Raw genomic sequence first — 20963 nt, forward strand, 5'->3', positions numbered from 1 at the left:
GTTGATGTAAGCAACGCAATGTCTACACCAACACTGCACTGAACTAACAACATCAAACTTGACTCTACGCCACTCAAGCAGGTAGTGTTATTAAGTCAGCGTAGCAGGGCAGTTACATCAGCGGCTACAAAATTTAAGTGTAGTTAGGTCACTAGCTGCCTTGCATTGACCTAGCTCTGTAGTGTAGACCAGACCTAAGTCCATTTTGCCTGGGTGGCAAGATAGACTGGAATGACCAAGGAGACTGTCTGTAACTCCATGGTAAGAACGTTAGATGCTTCAGGAGTTCACATTTGTTACTGGGTTGGTCTTCTCTCAGTGCATGCAAGTGTGCTCAGCCCTTTGATAGCATCATCATCAGCCAGGTGAAGAGCCAGTAGTCCATTGTCCAAGTAAGTCAGTGACAAAATTCAGCAACAAATCTCAGTCATGTGCCATATGACTACTGGGTTGGTGAAATCTAATTGTAGAACATGCAACCAGTGTGGAGTCTCTGCCCTGAATTTTGGCGCTCTCAGTTGTGAGCCACTCAAGACAGTGTGACACCTTCTTCCTTAGGTACGCCATCTTCACAACTAGGTATTTCATAGAGACTCTGAGTGCCATAGAACATCTTAAGAGCAGTACCTTGTACTGATAGTGATTTGGCCGCACTGGGGGGAGGGATAGCTCAGTGGTTTGAGCACTGGCGGGCTAAACCCAGGGTTGTGAGTTCAATCCTTGAGGAGGCCACTTAGGGATCGGGGGCAAAAATTGGGGATTGGTTCTGCTTTGAGCAGGGGGTTGGACTAGATGACCTCCTGAGATCCCTTCCAACCCTGATATTCTATGAATCACAGGCATTTCCTGTGTGTTGGGTGGATCGCAACGTGGAAGTACCTATTCTGTAAGTTAAGAGCTACAAATCAGTCCAGAGCTTGGTGGAAGGGAATAATGGAGGCAAACCTAACAATAGTGAATCTGAAGCCACATAAGTATTTGTTTAGTCTCCGCAGGTCTTGATAATTGAAGACCCCCTTCTTCTTCAGAAACCTCTTCCCCTGTACTCCTATGGAACCTCTTCTACAGCTCCTAGACGAAATAACAAGGCTGCTTCTGATTACAAAAGGCTTTCGCAAGAAGAATCCTTAAAGAGGGAAGGGAAGTGAACTGATTCATGCAGCCATGGGCAAGATGCCTGTTCTTCCCCAAGGAAGAACAGGCATCTTCTGTTTCCATCTATAAGATGCATTAAGCCATCACAGGAAGGAGAGGGTTTAACCCCAGTGATGATAATTTGTGCTAAGCACCTCACCCCACAGTACAGAGAGGTCTCCTCCTGCCTATCCTAACTGCTTTCTTTTCTTTTTTTTTAAAGGAACTTATAAAAAAGGAGAAGGGAAGGATTCATTGTAACAGAGTTCTGAAAAATAAAAAGCTGGTCAAACAGTCCAGCTTCTATCAGGCTGCCATAGGCAGTCAGTGGGAACTGCGGGAAGGTTGGGACCACTCTACCCTTTATGCCCTCACTTGGAAGAATGAGGCAGCACAGGGTGCACATGCATAAGCTCACCAGACACTGCTACTCAAAAGATTCAAAGCTTGTGCACATGAGAGGTACACATACCCACAGAAAGATCCACACTGATATAGACTGAAAGAACATTAATTTCTCTCTCATTCTAGTGAGAATCTGAACTCATGAGTGCACTTCCTGGATACAGTCAGGGTTCAAACAGTAGGTACCTTGCATTTGTGGCTACTCTAAAGTATGCTCAGTTCATAAAAAGAGCTTTTATCTGATTACAAGCACTAAGCCAGTTTCTAGCCCCAAGATTTTAATTTTGATTTAAGAGTCATAGATTCTTCAGAAGAACCCACATGGCATCTAAGGCAACTGAGTAAAACATATTTGAAAGTAGGTATTATCAAGAAACAGTCAGCTGTAGGTTGGTAAATACACTCAAAAGCTTGTGTGTTTGCTCAGGAACAGAGCTTTAGGGCTGGAAACCACATATTAGTTATCCTGGCTTAATATTTCTAAAGGTTAAAACAATTTTTAGAGAAGCTTGTGTGGATATGAGTATAGGATTTCACTTATTTGTAAAATGACATATAGTAGAATTTACTTATATTTATCAATAAGGCAAAAATCCTGAGTATATTTATTCTCAACATCTGTTTCTTACGGGAGTTTTACCATTCACAGAAATAAAATTACTACAGACTGTAACATCCTGACCGCTTTTCTGGCAGAGGTGGGTGTGAGAGTCTGTAACACTATGTTCACCCCTTTTTCAAGACTATGATAAATTCTGTACAAACTATGCCTTGTAAGGTATCATTTCAAAACTCATAATTTGCTGATCATTACTGTCCTGGTAAAATATGTATGGCAACATTGTATGCAAAGTCATAAGATTCCACTGTCTGATGTTACTTAGACATATTCCAAATCTTGGGAAGCAGCCACAAACCAGTTCTTCAGAGACAAAAGGCAAACTGAGGCCACAGGCAGGCATCAACGAAATCAACTGGACTATCACCTAATTAAGTGGCCATTCTTTGGCAGGAAAAAGTGTTAGCGTGAGAAATTTACATCTTGCCAAAGAAATAGCTGGAGGTTCCCGTCTGCACAGACTTTGTCTCTTGAAGCCAAGCAGGAAATGATTCTCGAAGACGAGAAAAAGTAAGTAGTAAGAATGGGGAACAGATGCCCCAAGTTATTCCTCCCTTTCTCTCTACCCACAGCAGCCACAACACCCGAGGAACAAAAAAAAAAACAGCTTTGGATGGAGGGAGAGGACCCTGTCTGAAAGAAAATCAACCAGTGAGACTGCTGGAGTATATGCTGAGATACTTTTGCTTTGCATTCACTCAGGTTGTTAAGTATTAGTTGGGTTTTACCTTTTATTTCTGTGTAACCAATTCTGACTTTTATGCCTCACTACTTGTAATCAGTTAAAATCTATCCTTCTGTAGTTAATAAACTTTTTTTATCGTTTTATCTAAACCTGTATGTTTGGATTTAAGTGTTTGGGAAACTTCGTTTGGGATAACAGGATTTGTGAATATAATTTTCTATAAATAAAATGATGGACTTTATGAGAGGTTGTGTTGTCCAGGAAAGGGCTGGCAGTACAATATACACATTTCTGAGGGAAAGTTTGGGATCATGAATTTGCTGGTGTTGCTCTGCAGTATAATTCAAGAGTGGCTGACCAGAGCACTCATGCAGTGTAGCTGGGAGTAATTTACATGATGTAGGCTGTGGGTAAGTAGACCAGGAGTGGTTGCTCTCACAGCAAAGCAGTGTAAAAGAGAATTTTTGCAGGCTGAAAATTGAAAGAGGACAGCTGTTCAACAGTCCAGATTGTACCCTGGGTAATGTCACAGTGGGACACTAAGCCAGTTCTTCGTTTTTCTGAAATGAACCCAGATGTTGGGTTCATTTCAGAAAAATGATGAACTGGGTCAGTGTCCCACCCCCACCAAAAAAGAAATCAAGATGTAAAAATAAGGTGCCATAGCCAAATGATTGCTCCCAACAGCCAAACAATACTGTTGTAGTGTTTATGAAGTAGGCTACTGATCCTAGGCATTTATGTCCCCTCAGCACAGTATGAAAACCTAATCCCCCATTTGCCAAACTACGACTTTCCAAATCAGCTCCTACCTAAATGCCATTTCTTCCAAAAGATGCAAAAATAGCAAGTTGATATTTTTAAAAGTACAGTTTATAAAAACTATAAATCCATCAAGATATACACATACCAAAGCTGAGTTACCTTATGTCAACAAGACACAAATTCAAACGTAACAATTTAAGTGAATTAATCCATCAGCTTTCAGAGGAGATTTCTTACCTGGCTACCCCCAGTGACAGCTCAGGTACCACAACCCTTCGACTCCAAGCCACGAGGTCCCGCTCAGTGGCTATTTCACTTCGTGGTGCGTTGCTATGCATCTGTCGCACACCCTCAATTTGGCCACTGCGCCTTAATCCTATATTTGGTGGTGAATGTACTTCTGAGGTAGAGCTTACAGAGCCTGAGAAATTAAAATAGTCATTGTAGTCATCTAAATTCTAAGGGAAGGCTTGCAAAAACAAAGAGCAAGAGTAGCAATTTTAATACATACATTACTTGATCTATTGCTTCAGAAGAAAATTAAAGCATTAATTGAAAATGTCCAAGTGCAGCTGTATGTCCATATTATCCAGAGGCACATTTCTCCTGCACAAGAATGCAGTTCACAGGCAACAAGCAGTAAAAGTATAAAGATCTGAATAATGTAAGACAAGCTGATAAAGCATTACTGTAGGATCCCTCAATCCATATAGTATATGTTAACTGTTGGTCTTTAAAACCACCTTCTGAAAACATTTGCACATTAAGGGTTATATCTTATCTTAAGCTAACAGTAATTACCGTATATACTCATTCACAAGCCAAATATTTTTGGTAAAAAAATGACACATCAAAGAGCGGGGGTTGGCTTATAAATGGGTCTACACCAAAATTTGATAATTTTAAACTCTGTGAAATCATTGAATATCTAATACATTGTCATTTTGTTTACCTGGAATGTCTGCAGGCATGGAGCCCCTCAGTTCCCTTTGGCCGCGGTTCGCCATTCCCAGCCAATGGGAGCTGAGGGAAGTTCCACATTGGCTGGGAATGGCAAACTGCGGCCACAGGGAGCCAAGGGGCTCCGTGTCTATGAAAGCTCCAGGTAAACAAAATGTCCCGACCTGCCAGGGGCTTACCCTGATGGGCCGGGAGCCAAAGTTTGCCAACCCCTGAAATGTAGTGTCAGCTTATGAAAAGGTCATATAGTTTTTACTATTTTTACCTATCCATCTTAGGGGGTCAGCTTATAAACGAATGGGCTAACGAACGAGTGTATACGGTAAGTAGGCTCTTGTCACTGATCTCAGGTTCTAGGTTCACTGTAGCTGGAGATTCCCGTCCCCACACGCTTTCTGTCTCTTGAACCACAGCAGGAGCTAATTCTCAAGGAAGAGGAAAAAGTATAAGAACGGGGAACAGACACCCCAAAGTATCTCTCTCTTTCTCTACCCATAGCAGCCACAACATATGAGGAACCTGGATCTCCTACTGTATCCAGTCACTCCTTAAGAAATGTGAAAAAGCTAATACCCTCAAAAAATCAGATCCATTGTGACATTCATAGAATTTGGGGAGTGATGGAGTCTTTGAGATTAGGTTTCCAGTTCATAAAAGTGGTTTTGATAGTATATGAAGGGGAAACAAAACAAATATGCAAATAAATATATAAACAAACAAACATACATACTCCAAACACTCAAATAGGAGCTGACAGCTTAGGCATCCCCTCAAGGACCTTTCACGCAGAAATTTCCACCCAGTAAGATTTTAATATCGCTACCTTTGGTCTGACAGTTCTGGGTCTTGATCCTTCTTCAGATTTGCCTTCACTATTTTAATCTGTTTTTTATTCACCTGCAGATTACCAGGAGATGTGCAGCAAGCTAACTGCATAGGTCCTTACTAAAGCTGCTCCAGAGCCATCCTTTTTCAGGTACTGCCTCATATCTCCCACATCCTTTGTGGCACCTATAGTATTTTATCAGTCAGGTAGCTGTTTCCAGATTATACAACAGTATTAAGTTAATGCTCTCTTCTAAAGATCATGTGGTTGCAGCACAATTTTTTGAGCTTTGCTGTACAGCTACTGTACAGTTACAATCTATATTCCTTTCAGTTAAATAATTCATTAAATTTCATAAAAAGGCTGGAAAGCAGCAGTAATATTTATCCCCAAGTTTGTCTTTTCCACCACTCTCATACCTCCTCAATCTCATTATATCCATTTGTTTTCCATTTCACATATTCTTTCTACATTGCAATTAAAAATCCACATCTGCCCTGTGCTAATGGGCTGTTTAACTGGAGCCTGGACTCTAGGAGCATGCAAGGTGGGAAGGTCCCAGAGCGTGGGCTGCAGCCTGAGCTTAAAGGTCCACACTGCAATTAAACAGTACCTTAGCTTGAGCCCCGTGAGCCCAAGTCAGCTGGCATGGGCCAGCTGTGGGTGCCTAACTGCAGTGTAGACATACCCTCATTGTAAATTGTTTGAAAAGAAACAAAAAAGTTTGTTTACTTCTTCCTATTCGGCTAGGATTGCTGGTGCCTGCCTCCCCAGAACGTCTCTGATCTTGTTCTTGCTGAAGTCTTTGTATCATACTGTCCAATGGACTAACTTCCTGGTTTGCTTGTTGACTCAGTACTTGGTTCAATCCTGTGGGGAAAAAAAGCAAGAAACAAAACTACATTTTGACAAGATAAGCCAAGTATTCCAAACTATCTAAGTTCTACCTGTAAAATTTGCGAAGTGCAATGTAAGTTACTGCATGTCTTGTAAGTGTTAGCACAGACATTCTAGTTTTAAAAATCTAACCCACTTTTTGTTAGATTTCCTGCTACTAATTAGATTGTCAGTTCCATAGTGCCAGAACCATATACTCAAACTTGTATGAGTGCCACAACAAGTAATGCAAAATAACCTTGGGTAGTTCTTAGAAAAGTAAATATCTTGTTACAGAACTATTATCAGCAAAGCATAACATTTTGTAGTCTAACTGCATTCAATTATAGTAGTTTCCATTTAGTATTGGAGTTTAATTATGTATTTGATTAAGGCCACAGCTTAATCAGTAGTAAACATTTCTTGGACAAACACAAAAAGAATGATTACTTACTCTACAGAAACTATGGTTCTTCAATATGTCATATCCACACAGATTCCACTTGTGGCGCACATGCACCCTTGATCAGATCCTTTTTGACTTGTAGCATCCATTAGGGCCACACGTGCACCCTGGGAGCCCTGGAGCACACCAAGCCTCCCCAGCTGAAAGCATAAAGGGTGGAGGGGGCTTATCCACCAATACAGAAAGCCACAGGAACAGGATTGTGAATTAGTGGGGGATGGAGGACAGGTTGTGGAATTTACGTGGACAACATATTTTAAAGAACCAGATACTAGAGGGAAAGTAATCATTCTTTCTTCAAGTGACTGTCCACACAGATTTCACTCTTGGGGACTAACAAACAATTGTTTAATTGCTTGGAGATGGATAAAAGGAGTCCTACTTGAATTAGGATAGCGGAACAGCCCTACTGAAAATTAGCATCTGATCTGGCAGCTTACACTAGGGAATAGTGAGTGGTAAGTGTGTGGACTGAGATCCATGTAGCTACTTTACATATCTCAGAGGGAATATTAGCCAAACAGTCAATAAAGGCTGCTTGAGCCATAGTGAAATAAAGTTCTAATATGATCTTTTGAGCTAGATGATATGTCATTATGCAATCGGAGATCCATGTGGATATAGGTTGCCCTCTGAGTCTGTCTGCAAATGCTACAAATAGCCTAGATGTGCTCTTTAAAGATCTTGTCCTATCGAATAAGATAAATCTCTCACTATGGCTATTGTGTAAAGCTTCACTTCCCCTGGATTAATATGAAGCTTGGAAAAGAAAACCAGAAGGTAAGTGAACTAATTTATATGGGATTCTGAAATCATTTTAGGCAGGAACTTCAGGTGAAGTCTAAGGGTAATCGTGTCATTGTGAAATACTGCATATGGGGACCAGTCATGAGTGTCCAAATTTCCCCTGCTCGCCTAGATTACTTAAGGATCACTGAAAGCTGTTGTCACTGACAGGTGAGAAAAGTAGGAGGTGGCAAGGGTGAAAGGGGAGCCCCAATAAATCCAACTAGTACCATATTAAGATTCCAGGGAGAAGGGGGTATTGTAATTAGGTGGAAAACATAAATATGTATTTTCAATATTTTTGCCACTCTGTGTGAAAAAAACATGTCACCTGGGATAGGACAATAATTTGCAGATACTGCTGCTAAATGGACTCTTACTGAAGTGACAGAAAGTTCAGGCTGGTCTCCAGGCTAACAAATACTCCACTATTGCTGGAATTGGAGAGGTCAGTGGTGAAAGCCAGTGCGGACATGCTCAGAAAAAATCTCTTCCATTTGGCCTTGTATGTCAGTCTGATCAAAGGCTCCTTGCTTTAAAGCAAAATGTTCTGAATCTCAGCTGAACAGCTTATCTCTTTGCATACCATCCAGCCTGTCAGGTGTAGTGATGCTGGGTCCAGGTTCAGAATCTGAGTGATTATGTCAGGCAGAGCTGGTAAGACATCTGTGCTGATGTATTCAGACTTGGAGAACTCTTGGGCCATGCTGAGCCTATCATGAGGATCTGACCAGCATATGGTCTCAGTTTCTTCAGAACCCTTGGTATCAAGGGTACTGGGGAAAAGCATACATTAATCCCAGTGTACACTGGATGAAGAACACATCTGTTAGGGAGCCTGGCCTAGTATTCCCTCTGGTGCAAAGCATCCAACACTTGTTGTGACATGTTGCAAACAAGTGCACTTTTGAGAGTCCCCATCTGCAAACGCTCAGCAGGATTGAGTATTTGAGGCCACTCAGTTTTCAGAATAATTCCAGGTGAGCTGCTAGGATGTTCTGGAGACTGGGCAGGTGGAGCGATATCGGATGCACCATTCCCATAGATGTACAGCTTCTTAGCAGAGTGGAGAGAATCCCTCTCACACTTATCTGTTTATATAGTGCAACACTATATAACACAGGTTGTCTATGCAACACTGGTTGTCTGCCAGTACTTGGATTGCTGAGCACTGCAGAAGAGGTAAGAAAGCCTTACATGCCAGGTGTATGACGTGGAGACCTAAAATTTTTATGTGTATACAGGCCTGCTGAGGAACTGTAGCCCCCTGAATTTTCAGCTGCTCAAGATGCACCAGCACAAACCCAGACTAGAGGCATCTTTTACCAGAACCTTTATAAGTAAAGGCATGGAGGAAGAAACTCTGTTGCACGCCTGAAATGGTTCTAGGGGGTAACAGGTGCCAAAAAAGACAAAGCACCAAATATCAGGACTGTCCCTATAAAATCAGGACATCTGGTCACCCTAAATGGTTCTATCCATCAGTTTAACAAGGATTTCCTGTGGGACTGTGATCACCAAATCCATGCTATGCCTGTTTAGTAAATATACTGATTTAATCCACCCTTGCCACTTCTAAGGTGAAGTCTGGCATGCTGTGTAACGTAAGTGTATGCAGTCATATGTCCCATGAGCCGCAGGCACATCCTCACCAGTGTTCTTGTGTGGGTTTGAAGTTGAATGAGGAAGTCCATTATTCTCCAAAATCTCTATTGAGGAAGATATGCCCTCACTGACCTGCAGTCTAACACTACCCCTATGAATTCTATGCTCTGAGTTAGAGTCAATATGGATTCTGAGTCCTAGTGAAGCAAATAATTTTAGAATTACATGAAGTTAACCAGTAACTTGCTGTGGAGATCTTCCTCGAACTAGCTAATTATCTAGATAGGGATCTACCTGAATTCTGCCTCCTTAAGATTAGCTGCCACTACAGCCAGAACTTGAGTAAAGACCCAGGGAGTTGTGGAGTGGCCAAAGGGCAGGACTCTGTATTGGGAGTATGATGTTCCTACCAGGAATCTCAGGTACTTTCTGTATACTGGGTGTATCAAAATGTGAAAATGTGTGTCTTGCAAATACCAAGAGCTATGAACCAGTCCACAGGATCCAAAAAAAAAAAAAAAAAATTGATTACAGAAGTCAGGGTCACCATGAGGAATTTGAAATGATGGATGAAGGTGTTGAGACATCAAAGATTGAGGATGGGTCTCCAACTCCATTTCTTCTTTGGGATTAAGTAGTAGTGGGAACAAAACACTCTTGTCCCTGAATTCTAAGGGCACTTCCTCCATTGCTCCCACTTGTAAAAAGGGGTCTCTCTCTTACTTCAAACGTCTCTCATGAAAGGACCCCTGAAAAGGGGGAGGACGTTGAAGGAGACTGAAACTGGAATCGATACCCTTGTTTATTAACCCAGGGGCTCACCTATCCAATGTTATCCCAGCTCAATTCTTGAAAATAAAACAAGTGGTTACCAAATGGGGAGAGGGGCAAGTTGAATAGAAAGAGTTTTGTGGTGGAACAATCAAGATGTCAATGGCATCAAATTTATTGTGTATTTGGAGCCCCAGACTGGGAGGCAGTTGAGGGGAAGGCAGAATCACCTCTGGTGAAATCTCTGCCTCTCCCTTGGAGTCTCCAATGATGCGGATATCATCGGGATGGAGACCACGGTCTCTGCTGCTCTCTCTTCAGAGAGAAGACAGAGTCCTAAGGAGTGCAAGGTTGCCCTGGAATCTTTCAGGGCATGGAATGTTTCATGTGTGCCACTATTAAACACATTAATGCTCTCAAATGAGAGCTCCTCAATGGCTATCTGCCCTCAAGTGGTAGGATCTCAACTGTTACCTGGACCTCCCTTTGAATTCCAAATGCCTGACCCCATAAAGTATCTCCTCATGGTAACTGCAGTGGCTATTGTTCTTCCTGCTGAGTCAGGAAATCCAATCACAGACTAAAGTGAGGCTCTGGCAGTCAGCTAGCCCTGGGCCATGAGGGATTTCATCTCCTCCTGATGCCTGTTGGATAGTTTGTCTACAACATTGAAAGCTTGTCCCAATTAAAAAAAAAACTGTACTTGAGAGCAGTACTTGGTAGTTTGCTACCCTCATTTGCAGACTGGCTAATGAATAGCCCTTTTGACCAAAAAAGTCAAGGTTTTTAGGGTCCTTTCCATAAGGTGTGGACTTTGGAGAACCATGATGTTTTTGTCCTCTCTTGGACAGCTTGTACCACCAGAGAACCAGGTGCAGGATGACAGTAAAAGAACTCAAACCCCTTGGCATGGACCTTCTACCTTCCAACAAATCTCTTGGAGCTGGATGGTACTGATGTAAGCATATGTCAAATTGACTTGGCAGGTTCAACTAAGCATAATTTGTAGGCATAATTGGTCTTCCTGATATTCAGAACTTCATGCTTTTGTTCCTGGATAACCTCTAAAGGAATGTCTACTGTTTCTATCATCCTTATCTTTAGCTCTTGAAAGATCTTAAACTGATCCATTGAGGCTGTAGTTGGAGGGTTGACAGGCTTATCTGGGGAAGAAGAGTAGGTGGGTACTTCTGCTCAGCAGAGTGAAGCTCATCCCCTCATTCTCCCTCTAACCTTCTAGTAGTTGTGGTTGGATCTGCTGAGAAGTTTGGGGAGAATGACTCTCCTTCCTGGCTGAGAGAGATCCGTCCCTCGATACAGAGAAGAAGAATGCTGATTTCCTGAAATAAGGATTCATATCCCAGGGGGACCAATACAGCGATGATTGGTATGGGTATCATGGGGGACAGGACAAAGTGGGGATACCCACTGGGATGTTCCCAATGCAACCTTGATCATCTTCTAGTTCCTCTAACAGACTAAGCTCCAGAGTCTCACTATGCCATCTATGGGAGTAATGGGCCATCAGTAGGGAAGAATCTCTGCTGATGAGGAAGAGCAGGAGCAAACCTCCTCTAGGGGAGGATCCTGTCTGGTGTATCTTATTTAAGACATTGGTACCAATGAGACACCTCTGGAAAGACATGGCAGCTGAGGAGTTAGCAATAATGTCTCAATCTACATTCTAACAAGGGTGACTCCTACATAGGGCCAATGGAAAAGTCATTCAGTACTGTGAACTGCTTCAGTGCTGAGCTGGAGAGCACTGAAGTATCCAGTGCTGTAGTCTCAGATGTTGGTGGCTGATACTTCTGCAGTCAGTGAACCACTCTCCACTGAAGCTCAATGTACCAAGCTCAATGCCAAGGTTCTGTACTCAGGGCAACTCAGTCATTAGATTCTGGAGGAACTGATGCAGCCTTCGTCTACAATATCAAAGTACCAGAACCAGACTCAGTTTTATGGCCCTTAAGAGAAGACGGCCAAGAAGAAATGTGGCCCTTGGGTCTCCTGCTCAGCATTGGTGAATGTAACCTACACCTAGTTTCTTCACTGGAGAGATGCATCTTCTTGACCCTGCAGTGGCAGACAAACAAGGCATGTGAGCAGCATCAGCCTGGAGCATGGAGTGGAATCATGGCTCAGCAGGGACTAGCAATAACAAACTGACCTGCCTGCTGACGCTTCTCTGATCTCCCAGAGCCTGAGCAAGCTTGTATAGGCCTCCCTCGCCTTCTGGGTGAGATTCGAGAAGGAATGGCCCGTGGAAAAATGTTCCAAAATGTGTCTCTCAGAGACAGATGAGGCATTGAGAATGCCCATCATTAATGGGCATAGTGATGTCACATAAGGAACAGGTCTTAAACCCTGGTGACTTGGTGTCTGCCATATTCTTAGTACCCCTGTACAAGTGTGCATGTGTTGGGGGCCACCGAGATGAAAGGAAACATAGTGGGCTAAACTATGAAAAAAGGAATATTGTCTTTTTGATTATTTGTTTAAAGCCACCGGCAAAGAAAACTTAACTGAACTAGCTAACACTAAACTACATTAAACGATACCATTAATTGTAAACCTAAAGATCTAATTTGCCCAGTGCTGGAGATGTGAACACTGCAAATGGCACTGGATCACAGCCACAGGTGGCAAGAAGGAAGTGAGTGGCAGTTTAGCCTGTTCCACACCTTTTATTCCATCAAATTTATCTGGGGAAGGAGGGGTGTTGAGGAGGGCATGCTGCAGGTGCTGGTGAGAGTCCACTGGACACTGACACTGCTAGTTAAAAAGAGTCACATGCATGTGCACCAACAGTGGAATCTGTATAGACAATCACTCAGGGGGGAAAAAAAACTATTCTAATGGGGCTCCTACTAAATTGTACAAGATCAGCACTGCAAATTACCCTCTTAATTTTTAGAAACATGCATTTCAATTATGGCATGTAGCAGTTATGCTAGATCAAGAATTAGTTTTACTGAATGTCTAGCTGGTGTTTCCTTGCTTCCAGCTGACGTTTTCCTAAGCAAGTCAAATCCCTAATCTCATCTGATATTTCTCTCCTCAACTGAATATAAGCTTTAGACTCCCAGCTCTGAGAGGCAGTTCCCCTCAAAGCCAAAATCACATCTTCTCTCATCATTGCTGCTCTTCTTGTTAGCTGCCAGTTAAGATAAAGATTTATTACACACAAAAAAGGGTTTTTTCTTAATTAATCTGATAAACATAGTGGCAATATTCTAGAGTCCTATTAACTCCAATTGTATTAGACTACACACGAACCACTGCACTATACTTTCCATCTGATGAATTTAATATTCAAGCCTATGTACACTATAGCATACCGGACCTAAGTTCTATGTACCTGAGGAAGTCACCCCCATCTGTGGAATAAGCTGCTCATCCCTGCAGTTCTCACGACCTGGAACTAATCTCTGGTATCTTGATGGATGAGGGTTGCCATCAACATCAACCAAAAAAGGGGGAGGCATGAGATGTGGAGCCTGCTGTGTCTGTTCATCTAAGACAAAGTTGTTGGCATCCCGGATAAGAGGTCGATAATCACTGTGAAAGAACATCTGATCTGCTATCTGTAACGTAAAGCCAATTTTTGATTAATTACAAGCAACTGATTAAAAACAGAAACATTCAAAGAAATATGTCTGCAGTAAGTATTTCATGTCTTTTCCTAGCAAGTAAGTGATTTGTACTGATGGACACTTATGTAAAAATGAGGTGGTCACAGATGAGCTACTTTACCTCCTTTCCAGAGAAGTATATAATGGGCTAATGTTTTTCCTATCTAATAGTTATTTTTGTACTGTACTGGGGAATAAAACCCATAACTACCCCCTAAAAACACAGTTGCTTGGCAGAAAGCAACTGTGCTTGGGTTAAGTAATTTACAAACTCTGATGTATTGTACATCTGACTATTACAGTTATGTTACTGCATTTTTAGGAGATATGGGGTGAAATGGAAATAAGCATGAAATCATTTATATCATTTTAGTATTAATATTTTGTTAGCACTATCTGTTAATACACACAACTAAATTTTAAAAATCTTTATCTATTACAGCAGATACTTCCAAAAGTCTGTTATAAAAGTAATTAAACAAACACTGATTTCCACCATATTAGAGTCAAGTTTTAATGCCAATATAGCATTACTGGGAGCCTGTGTAAGCATAAGGAAGTATCTAGGATCACCAAAATGAACCTACCCTACTTAAAATTATATTAATATAACATACAGTACATTTACAGCAGTGGTGCACAAACTTCTCCAGCCACGCCAACCCCCCTCCCCATTAACTCCCCCCTCCATTGTTGTACAGCCAAGGCTTCCTCAGCAGCAGAGGCAGAGCTGGTCTGGGGGCAGAGAGGGAATGAGGACAGAGCTGAGGTGGGAGCAGAAGAGGGGGCTGAATGGAACGGGAGGCGAAGCAGGGTTAGGAGTGGAGTGGGATGGGGGTGGATCTGGCCTGGAGGCACAACAGATCTGGGAGCTGAATGGGGCTGGGGGAGGAGCAAGGCTGGGAGTGGAGCTGGTCTGGGGGTGAAACATGGCTAGAAGCATGGTGCGTACTCCCTCCCCACCCCCCGTGGGAGTTGGCTCAGGCCCTGCCGTGTCCCCCTGCCACAACTGGTCCTCAACACCCCCCTAGGGGGATGCCCCCACAGTATGAATTTACAGAATGAATCTGTCTCCAAATAACTTCCGGAGCAAGCGATATAAACACGGAGAGCCATAAATGTGATAATCCAAAAATATCTTCGTCATAAATATAAAGGGAAGGGTAAACCCCTTTAAAATCCCTCCTGGCCAGAGGAAAACTCCTCTCACCTGTAAAGGGTTAAGAAGCTAAAGGTAACCTCGCTGGCACCTGACCAAAATGACCAATGAGGAGACAAGATACTTTCAAAAGCTGGGAGGAGGGAGAGAAACAAAGGGTCTCTGTCTGTCTATATGCTGCTTTTGCCAGAGACAGACCAGGAATGGAGTCTTAGAACTTTTAGTAAGTAATCTGTTAGGATATAGATATTCAGGTCTGTCTGTAAAGGCCTATACTCTAAGAATTTAGGTGTATTCTTATCACTTGGCTAGTTATAGAGGTACAAAAGAAAGAATCAAAATCACTGTCTGCCGGTGTAAGGGCCTTCTCTTACTGTGACAGTCTGAGGCCCTGTTCTTAGGCTAAGGCCTTTGGCTAAGCAACAGAGGCAGCCATAAACTGGGAAGTGAATGGTCACATCCTCACATTCCAAACTAGTCACATTGAAAGAAGGTGCTATTGGGCTGTTAGGAATACAGTCCTGTCCTGATAGTGCCTATCACCTCCAGAGAAAGGGAAGTGCCTAGAAAATGTAAAAGGAAACTTAGTTTGATAGCATCCTGTCTGGCAAGAATTCACTTATCAATAGCTGGGATGTGAAATCCTCACTTCTGTATTGTTTTGTCATTATAGTTCCCACTTTGCTATTGTTTGTCTGTATAATCTCTGTCTGGTTCTGTGACTGTTTCTGTCTGCTGTTTAATTAATTTTGCTGGGTGTAAACTAATTAAAGTGGTGGGATATAACTGGTTACATAATCATGTTAATATGTTAGGATTGGTTAGTTAAATTTCAGGAAAATGATTGGTTAAGGTATAGCAAAGCAGAACTCAAGTTTTACTATATAGTCTGCAGTCAATCAGGAAGTGGAGGGGTAGGTGTGTGGGTGGGGGGGAAATGGGAACAGGGAATGGGGGTAAGGAAATTGGAATAATGTTTTGCTAAAGGGGGAAATGGGAACAAGGAATGGGGATGGGGAAACTGGAATCATGTTTGGCTAAGGGCAGGAATGGGAACAGGCACACAGGTGTAAGGCTCTGTGGTGTCAGAGCTGGGAAGGGGGACACTAAGGAAGGAAACTGGAATCATGCTTGCTGGAAGTTCACCCCAATAAACATCGAATTGTTTGCACCTTTGGACTTCGGGTATTGTTGCTCTCTGTTCATGCGAGAAGGACCAGGGAAGTAAGTGGGTGAAGGAATAAGCCCCCTAACATAATCTAGCTAGGTATGTGTTAGATTATGATTTCTTTAAATGGCTGAGAAAAGAACTGTGCTGAATAGAATAACTATTTCTGTCTGTGTATCTTTTTTGTAACTTAAGGTTTTGCCTAGAGGGATTCTCTATGTTTTGAATCTAATTAACCTGTAAGGTATCTACCATCCTGATTTTACAGGCGGGATTTCTTTACTTCTATTTACTCCTATTTCTATTAAAAGTCTTCTTACAAGAGAACTGAATGCTTTTTCATTGTTCTCAGGTCCAAGGGTTTGGGTCTGTGGTCACCTAGGCAAATTGGTGAGGCTTTTTACCAAACCTTGTCCAGGAAGTGGGGTGCAAGGTTTTGGGAAGTATTTTGGGGGGAAAGACATTTCCAAACAGCTCTTCCCCAGTAACCAGTATTTGTTTGGTGGTGGTAGCGGCCAATCCAAGGACAAAGGGTGGAATATTTTGTACCTTGGGGAAGTTTTTGACCTAAGCTGGTAAAGATAAGCTTAGGAGGTTTTCATGCAGGTCCCCACATCTGTACCCTAGCGTTCAGAGTGGGGGAGGAACCTTGACAATCTTTTAAAAAGATTGATTTTAATTAATTAGAATTAATCAGGGACCTGCAAAATTATGTCTGAAAGCCAGGGTTAAATCTAGAACGAATTTCACTGTAGTATATTAATGTCACCTACTTAACAAGTACTCTGCATTTCAATCTATTTTTGTTATTAGAGGTATTTCTACTCCTTTTGTTTTAAGCAGGGAAACTTGGAGTGATTGCAGCTGAACAGGAGGTAGAAAGCAGCAGGAACTTATAGAAACATACCATATTGTATGAGCTGGAAAAAAAGACAGAAAATAAAGGGAAGGAGAATGGAATCTAACAATACAAATATAAAAGCTATACCTTACATGACTGAAAAGACAAAAAGCTTTAAAAGCTGTGAAATAAATTCGATATCAATGTTTTTTTCCAACAAAATGCATGCACAAACACTTTTACTTAAACAGTGAAAAGGATATTCTGATTTATGCCTTGCACTGTACCTTATCATATTTGCTACTGGAGCCAAAGCCAAAAATGAGAAGGTGCCCGTGAGAGTCTGTACATGCAAAATGCTGGCCATCAGGAGAGCACTTGCAGTCAAAAACTGCCCCATGTCCTTGTCCTTCAATCTGAAATACATTAAGGCAAAAAACCCCAACAAACAAAAGAACGATAATCAAAAACTAGGGAGACATATCATACTAATTACAGTCTCAACACTGCGATGCTGAAATGTACATAAAACATCCAAAGACAGCATACTGTTAGATGACAGACCCAGTATGTCTTTACTTTTTAGCCATTTACCTATCAGTGAATTTTGCTGTAGTACTCATGAAATATGCCAGATTAATAGCAGTAGAAACTGACTGACTTTAATCGCAGAGCAAGCACAATACAGGAAGAGACAACAAAACCTTCCCCCTTGATGTCCTGATGATAAATTAAACAAAGAGCTGCATCCAGTTCAGGGTTTCAGTCGCTACACTGATTCTATCTTCTGCCTGTTAAATTTGTCAATCAGCATCAACTGCAATGGTATTTTTGTGATTTCACCACTTATCCACTAGGATATGCACTGAATAAATCAACCCATACATTGCCTTCTTCTAAAATTCCTACCCATATTTTTTTTGGAGAATTTAGATTTGTGTGGTCTTAACTCCAGTTTTTAAAAGGAGAACTGCAAAGATTTTAAAAAAGTAATTTTTACCTGATACTCATTTTCTGTTCTCCAGTTCCATTAAGCCAGAACAAATGGGTTTTTGTTTTTCCCTGAAACCTGTCAATCAAGCAGAGGTGACCAATCACCACGCTGAGTTTTCATGTCTTTAGCACCTCTTCAGATAGTCCCTTTCTACACTCCCCAGTCAAGAACTTTTTGCATTGTCTTTTAAAGACACAAAAAAATTCTTTCCTTAACCATGGCAGGCCTGTAAACTTACAAAAAAAACGGAATTCACTCCACACAATAATAATTTGCACTTCCACAGTACCTTCCAACAAAGGCTATCAATGTGTTTTACAAACATTACTGAAGTAAGCCTCAAAATTCCTATAAGGTAGGCACTAATATATCCATATTACCAATTAGGAAGCTAAGGCACAGGGTCACATATATCAGTGGCAAAACCTCTTCTTTACTCCCAGTCCCTTTAAATCACTAGTTTACACTCCCTCTCACTACAGAGGTTTCAAAGAAAAGTGAGGCAGGTTTCTGGATTAGTAAAATGGAACACAGAAAACAATTACGTTATTATGTTCTCTGTTTTTGGCATTTGCTATTCCACAATGAAAGGGCTCTTAATAGAAGTATCCCACAGAAAAGACAGAAAATAAAACAGATTAGTCCTTCAAGAGAGCCATCCTAACATCAAATTGACTGAGGAAGGCAGAATTAATTTAAGCTTAGTGAATGTGTAGATGCAACAAAGCAGTCAGCTTTACTGATATCTTTTGAGGAGGCTCACCTTTTTGTTCGATGAGGAAGTCATGATTCCGGTAAAGTAGGCAGGTAACTTCTGCACAGAAATAAGCCTTGCAGAGTCCTTAAATACAACTCCAGGGTCCTCCTACAGCCTAACACATTAAAGATTTTTTCTTGTTGGAGAAAGGCAGTAACTGGGCAGAATTATTTTTTGGCTCTGGTGAAATTCAGAGGAAATCTTAGATTAAGGTTTTCCACTCTAGTAGAAAAATAGCTTGGATGGATTCTTCTCAAGAAACTCTTACAAAAGTTATAGAATAGAATACAATAGCTGAAGACATTCTTTTCTGGATGCACCACAAAAAGAACACTGATCCTATCTTGTAGATGCTCAGCTTCTCCGGTGATCAATATGTACCAGTGCTTAGTCTCTAGATGTGGCCAGGTTTGTCCTGAATGAGTTTCCAGGACAGTCTTTGGCCAGCATAATTTATTCAAAATGCTTTGCTTACAAGCCTCCCCCCCCGACAAAGAAAATACAATACTCTTCTTTCTGGACTACTGTAGCTGACCTGCACCTAAGTCAGGTTTGGTGAACTGTGAGTTTGGAGGTTTATGAGAACCATCACTTAATCTGATTGCACCAATTAAACGCCATTTCCTGGGCCATTTGTACGTTACTACAGTCTTGTCTGAACTGTTTGCTAGGATCATAACAAAAGCTGAAGTGAAGGAAAGGAGGCAAAGAGATGAAAGAAATGGGGAAGGAAAACATAACTGAAAATAAGCTTGTTCGCTAGCCTGGATATCATCTGTAATATTTAGGAAAGCTGCAGTTCTTCTCAGAGATGAACAGATCCACAGAGGAGAGGCCTCAGGCTTGGATGTGATCTTTTAATGGCAAGATATTCAAACACCATTTTTTTGGGATGTGACATCTTCTCAGCTAGTCAGTTTAATCAATATAAGTTTTTCAAGTGCAGCTTTAGCTTTATCTTGAGCCAACTGAGCGCTGTTACGACTGCCGTTAGGAGAGTCTTGCTCATCATGATCCCTTGTCTGTTTCTAAAAGCAACAAAGGAATGTCTGCCTTTATCCACTTACACAGTTGATTGAGGAGTAACTTCCTGAAACTTAAAACCAGGATAAGAAGGACCACCCTGTTCCGGACTGATGAAAAATACAGTTTCTCTTTGAAACCTTTATCCCAAGTCATTCTGCACTTCAAAACCTGCATCCAAAGTCACAACAGTCCAGTGTGATCCTAGACTACAGAATCCAGGAAAAATTTAGTTATGGTGCAACTACCACAAAAGTGACCCCAACATGGGGAGGAAAGAAAACCTTGCTTTCTAAAGCCCCAGCATAAAGCGTCCGGATAACAACTGGCATGAGCTCCCATAAAGTTTGGTCCACAGGAACCACTTCAGATATGACATAAATAAGAAGCATATAGAATCTCACTGAGATGTCCCAGATGGACTCAGATTTTTTGCAACCTTTCTTCTAAAAAGGACTCAAATCTCTGTGTCTGATAATGGTTGATGTGTTGCACATCGGCTCAGAATATTCTTCTCAGAGTTTATCATCAATGCTACTAGGCAAAGAGGAAAAGATCCAAGTGAACAATTCAGTAGAACAGGTAGTGGATAGACTTCCCATTAAAAGGTATGCCTAATTAACAAAAGGCATTAAATAAGAGTGATGATGCTGGAGAAACTACAGAATTTATCAGATTAAACAGGATATACTAGAGTGAAACATTAAAAGTCCAGGAGTCATGTTGAGAGGATTGTTAAAGGAACAGAGTTTTTGCAAAAAAGGTGAAGTTGCCTGGTATATCTCCAGTTCTATGGATGGACTTCTGGAGATAGATAGAGCAGCATAATACTATAAGGGGATGAAAGGATGCATCTGTGCTCTTCACTTCTATTTTCTGTACAGTGATACAGCAGTGTCCAGTTGCTGCTAAGGATAAGGAAAGATTGGAAACCACAACAGATTCCTTGAAGGATAACGAGAGTGAAGAAATTCTCAAGTGCAACTGGCAGCCCCTGCTTGATTGACAATTTCCAGGACGAAACCCATTTAATTTGAATTAGTGGATGTTAGAACACTGACAAAGTAGATTCTTCTAAGCAAAATAAGGGTCAGACAATTCTTAAATAATCATTTTTAAACAGAGTAATTTTTTTTTAATTCATCCAGGAGAAAATGACTGAACAGAACCAGCTTTAGCAGAACCACTTTTATCACATTCCATAAAGGAGAATACCTCCAAGTCAATTCCCAATCTTTTGTTCTGAATGGTGTAACAAGAAAAAGGAAGAGGGAGAAAAGATCCACCCAAAAGCCATGACTCTGCAACTGCATCTGTGCAGGCAGAACCTTACTCCTGTGTAGAGCCCCACTGACTTCATGGGGGTTCTGTGTGGGAGCAGGGGTCCACCCATGTAGTTCCAGTTGCATGATCAGGGACAACATCTGCAAATGTAACTGAAATTTTTTCTGAAATGTAAATATCATGCAGAGATCAAGAAGTCCAAAT

General features: G+C 41.5%; 1 protein-coding gene across 3 annotated transcripts in view; it reads right to left on the reverse strand.

The window, feature by feature from the left end:
* The window catches only part of PHIP (PHIP subunit of CUL4-Ring ligase complex), a 308803-nt gene that overhangs the window by 120840 nt on the left and 167000 nt on the right, over positions 1 to 20963 (reverse strand). For all 3 annotated transcript variants that reach the window (XM_077812726.1, XM_077812725.1, XM_077812727.1), the window contains 4 exons: positions 16989 to 17117; positions 13260 to 13485; positions 6127 to 6264; positions 3846 to 4029 (listed from right to left, as the gene is read on the reverse strand). In XM_077812726.1, the coding sequence (XP_077668852.1) occupies positions 3846 to 4029; positions 6127 to 6264; positions 13260 to 13485; positions 16989 to 17117 (677 nt within the window). The remainder of the gene's footprint in view (positions 1 to 3845; positions 4030 to 6126; positions 6265 to 13259; positions 13486 to 16988; positions 17118 to 20963) is intronic.

Source organism: Eretmochelys imbricata, chromosome 3, assembly GCF_965152235.1.
Source record: "Eretmochelys imbricata isolate rEreImb1 chromosome 3, rEreImb1.hap1, whole genome shotgun sequence".
Taxonomy (NCBI): Eukaryota; Metazoa; Chordata; order Testudines; family Cheloniidae; genus Eretmochelys; species Eretmochelys imbricata.